This window comes from Lepisma saccharinum, chromosome 12 (genome assembly GCF_977018435.1).
Source record: "Lepisma saccharinum chromosome 12, izLepSacc3.1, whole genome shotgun sequence".
Classification (NCBI taxonomy): domain Eukaryota; kingdom Metazoa; phylum Arthropoda; class Insecta; order Zygentoma; family Lepismatidae; genus Lepisma; species Lepisma saccharinum.
Genome location: NC_139240.1, coordinates 6,603,236 through 6,608,377, shown reverse-complemented (window position 1 = coordinate 6,608,377; position 5,142 = coordinate 6,603,236). Strand labels below are relative to the sequence as shown.

The window sequence follows — 5,142 nt, the reverse complement described above, 5'->3', positions numbered from 1 at the left end:
TCACACCGACGCCATTAAAATAAGGGAAACGCTTTATGCCGTTGTAAACCCTCCACCCACAATTATATATCAATATCCAAATGCATCGAAAATAATGGGGGGGAAACATTATCGTGGAATTTCTCTACTCTCAACAACATATAAAATATTATCTGACATTTTTTTAACAAGACTAACCTTAATTATATGTGATCATCAATGTGGATTAAAAAAAAAACTTAACGTAACTTAAGAATCTTGTTAATATGTCTGACAAATGTACAATTCATGATAGGTTATAAAACAAAGATGCATCATATCCATTGCTCTTTAATTTTGCCTTAGAATATGATGTTAGGAAGGTAAAAGAAACTAACGAAGTACTGTGACTCAACTGTTAGCATATGCAGATGATGTAAATACAATTAAGAATAATGCTAAAATATTTTTTAAAGCAAGTAAGAAAGTTAGTAAAGAGAAAAGTACACGCCGAAACTAACTTGTTTGATCCAGTTTCCAAATTTAAGTAATACTTACAAATAAAAATGATATTAAAGAGGAAATGAAAAAGAAGGCTTATTGCATGTTATTTTTCTCTGTCTTCTCGTTTACTATCTAAGAAACTAAAAGGTAAAATATACAATAACAGTAATTTTGCCTGTTTTTTTTTTATTATTAAAATTTTGGGAGCGTCAGCACTTAGGCTATTTTGCTCCCGTCACATAACACGGGGGCCAGCCCCTTCCCATTACAACTAACAACTCTAACGTTGCATAACTAAAAAAATTAAAATGTTCTGACTTCTGTTAAAAGCTGAGGCTGTAAAGGGGACTCAGCACACATAAGGACAAAAGAACAGGACAATACAAACAAAATTATACTGGCCATGGGGCCCGTCGCCAGAGCCTCGTTAATTTTGCTTGTGGATGCGAAAACTTGATTCCTTGCATTGACATTGAGAGTACTTGAAAATAAGATCCTTAGGAAAATATTTTAGCCTAAAAGGGATGAAGAAACAAGTGAATGGAGAAGGTTACATAATTTAGAAGTACATAATTTATGTTAATTTCCAAGTATTATTAGATTGATGATTAAATCACGAAGACTTAGGTGGGCACGAATGAGAAAGGAATAAAGGAGACTTTACACGAATCTTGTTGGGAAACCTGATGGTAAAGGACCCCGGATAAGTGATAGAATTTCAGATCTTCGAACTTTATGTTGGCCTTCTTCAAAATTTATTCAACGCCGACTTATTTGGGCAAGGTAGCAAGACTAGACATGTAATGCAATGTCTCTCGTTTTTCAATGGAAAATGTCATCACTGAGGTGTATCTTGATGCAAGCTCTGCCTACTAACGTTTCTCGATCTCAAGTACTCAGTGGAGCCCGTAGATTCTATTCTGCTTAAATCCTGCCCGTATTGACATCAATACTTGTGACACATTTTGCTCGCAATACTGCAGGAAGGGGCACATACGAAAGTTTTTGTTTGCTACTGAATGGTAGGCCGTAAGCTTCGTCTACGGTTGCACAAACGACAGGGTTCTCTTCCCTGGTACGGCTTCCTCCTAGCGACACACATACACACGCAACCCTTCCCTGCATATATACATATTTGGATTTTTCCCATGGAGACATGCAGCAAATGAGAATTCTGGATTCATCGAATCGAATATTAATGAACAGGGGATTCTGTATTTCTTTTTAAATTAAGGATATTCATGGATTGTAAAGTACGCTTTCGCATGTATTGGAAATAAACCATCTCCTGGATAAAAATGAATGAAAAGAAAGGTCAAAGTAACCTCCCACAATATGCAGTTGCCAATCATAAAACTTGAGAAGAGTCGTTCATTTATTTCATGATTCACGAACACCTTACTTAAGTTCTCAATGCTTTATTCACCAAACCCGTGCCTGAGAGGGGTCAGAGTATCCCATTTAACCATCTGAGTTTTACCCGAGGTGAAATTAGAACATAAGGTCTTGGAAGACAAGAGGCAGGCTAGGATTACCATAATTTGCAGCTCTGTGTGTATGTGTGTTACTGAAAGGCTATAGTGGAGAGTGAAATAATACACAGTTATATTTATATGAGCATATACAGGATTTGTCCGGAAAGAAAGGAGCCCCATTTGTCTGTGAAGCGACTGTACAGCACCGAGCGGTGTACCGGTGAAAACGAGTGGGAGGGACCTGAAGCTTTCCAGCGTTACCGGAGTTAGTCGCCTCAGTGCTCCTGGCGAGTCAGGACGTGCTGCAGTGCGAACCTCTTTTTTTGAATTTGAATTTAAAATTTTGGGAGCGTCAGCACTTAGGCTATTTTGCTCCCGTCACATTATATGGGGCCAGCTCCTTATCATTACAAATAACAACTCTAACGTTGTATCACTAAAAATCTTAAAATGTTCTGACTTCTGTTAAAAGCTGAGGCTGTAAACGGGCACTCAGCACACACAAGGACAAAAAACAGGACAACACACACAAAATTATACTGGTCATAATGCCAGTCGCCAGAGCCTCGTTAGTCTTTAGTCCAGGGTGCACTATGTGTAAGTGAGGTTGACTTTTGGGCGCCTTAGAAGAAGGCCACCCCTTACACCCCCAGTGTGAACCTCTGTCGTACTTACGATGGAGAAAATGTTAGAGCAACGTTACGCGTTGAAATTTTGTTCGAATTTGAATTTAAAATTGTGGGTGCGTCAGCACTAAGGCTATTTTGCACACATTATACGGGGTCCAGCCCCTTATCGTTACAAATAACAACTGTAATGTTGCAGAACTAAAATCATAAAATATTAAAATCTTCTGCCTTTTGTTAAAAGCTGAGGCTGTAAAGGGACGCTCAGCACACATAAGGACAACAGGACAATACAAACAAAATTATACTGGCCATGGGGCAAGTCGCCAGAGCCTCGTTAGTCTTCAGTCCAGGGTGTACTAAAGTGGAAGTGAGGTTGACATTTGGGTATACTACGTGAAAGATCACCCCTTACACCCCGCATTGAAATTTTACGTCAGGCTGAACAAGATGCCAAAGGAATCGTACGACATGCTGAAGGAAGCCTTTGGGGATGACTGCATGTCCTATTCGCAGGCAAAGAAGTGGTACAAAGCGTTCAGAGAAGGTCGGGAAGACGTCAACGGTGAGGCCCGTTCCGGACGCCACTCAACATCGCTAACGGAGGAATATGTCACCTGTGTGCGCAAATTGCTCAACACAGATCGTCGAATGAGTGTTCGTATGATGGCTGAACAGTTCAACCTGCCAAAAACCGTTGTCCATGAGACTGTATCGGAAAAATTGGGCATCCGGAAAATTTGTGCTAAACTTGTGCCAAAAGTGTTGACCGACGCGCAAAAAGTGAATCGCGGGGAAAAGTGTCAGGAACTGAAACAACTTTGTGAGGATGATCCCAGTTTCCTGGACAATGTTATCACTGGTGATGAATCATGGACTTTTTAATACGATCCGGAATCCAAGAGGCAGAGCTCCGAGTGGCACACAACATCGTCGCCGTGCCATAAGAAAACTCGCATGTGCAAATCCCGAGTCAAATCCATGGTCATTGTTTTCTGTGATGCAAAAGGAATCGTGCACCACGAGTTCGTCCCTGCTGGCCAGACTGTCAATGCTCAGTATTACAAGGGAGTGCTTCAAAGACTGAACGCCAGGGTCACCCGAGTCCAAAAGGAGTTCCAAGGGTCATGGAAACTGCATCATGACAATGTGCCCTCTCACACTGCCTTTGTTGTGACGTCCTACCTGAACCAGATCGGCGTACCAACGGTTCCCCACCCACACTACAGTCCGATCTAGCCCCGGCTGACTTCTTTTTGTTCCCTTGATTGAAACGGGTGCTTAAAGGACATCATCTGGGCACTGTGGAGAACGTCCAAGCAACCACGATGGCTCTTCTCAAGGATACCCCCCCCCCCCCCCGAGGAGTTTCAAAAGGCCTATAGAGCATGGACATCGCGCTGGCAAAAGTGTATTGATGCACAAGGAATGTACTTTGAGGAACATTAAGTTTTTGTATGTGTACAATCAATAAATTGTGTTAAAAAAAATGAGGCTCGTTACTTTCCGTTATATATGCACATGAATTGCGTCTTACATAAAGATAAGGTCAATCCTCATGTGAGAATAAGCGGGCGTAATGACCATAGTAAGTCTCACAGGTAGGTAAGACTAGCAGAACCACGCTCGCTGTGAAAGAGGTTGAGTTGACAGTAGCGTCGAGACGTTCGTCGCGTCCAGTTAAGAAGCTGCCATGCGACCGATCAGTGGTTGTGCGTTTTTCTTTGCCTCTTACTCATTGTCTACACGTTGGTAACGTGATAGCCCGTAGTACTGTATATTTGGGTATACAAACTGACGAAGTGAGTAAGACACGTCACCTTGGCAATTCGCACTGGCATTGCGATTTGTCGTGACAATTTCTTAAGATAGAAGAATGAAAATAGGTTTGGTGGTAGCTTATGTTAATTGGAGCATGGCCAATGAACTGGATACTGGAAAACCGGAAATTGATGGCCAACATATTGAAAAATATTACTTCTTAAGATTGAGGAGTGAAATTCGGTTCAATTTTAGCTTATAGTAATTAGAGCATGGACAATTTTGAATTTGAATTTAAATTTTTTCGTGCGTCAGCACTGAGGCTATTTTGCACCCGTCACACTATACGGGGTCCATTCCCTCATCATAACAAAAATAAAAGTGTGTCTGAAAACTAAAATTTCCTTACCTTGGTTAAAAGCTGAGGCTAAAAAGGGTGCTCAGCACAAATAAGGACAAAACACAGGATGAATTTGAATTTTTTGAATTTGAATTTAAAATTTTGGGAGCGTCAGCACTTAGGCTAATTTGCTCCCATCACATTATACGGGGTCCAGCCCCTTACCATTACAAATTACAACTCAAACGTTGCATAACTAAAAACTTTAAAACCTTAAAATGTTCTGACTTGTTAAAAGCTGAGGCTGTAAACGCGCACTCAGCACACACAAGGACATAAAACAGGACAACACACACAAAATTATACTGGCCATAGCGCCAGTCGCCAGAGCCTCGTTAGTCTCTTGTCCAGGGTGCACTACGTGGAAGTGAGGTTGACTTTTGGGTGCACTACGTGGAAGCAGCACCCCTTACACCCC

General features: G+C 41.3%; 1 protein-coding gene across 1 annotated transcript; it reads left to right on the top strand.

Moving 5' to 3' along the window:
• The first annotated feature begins 3,013 nt into the window (after positions 1 to 3,013).
• LOC145996214 (protein GVQW3-like) lies at positions 3,014 to 3,448 on the top strand. Its single transcript, XM_083132633.1, has one exon. It carries the CDS (start codon positions 3,014 to 3,016, stop codon positions 3,446 to 3,448), a length of 435 nt encoding a protein of 144 aa, XP_082988759.1.
• The last annotated feature ends 1,694 nt before the right edge of the window (positions 3,449 to 5,142 follow it).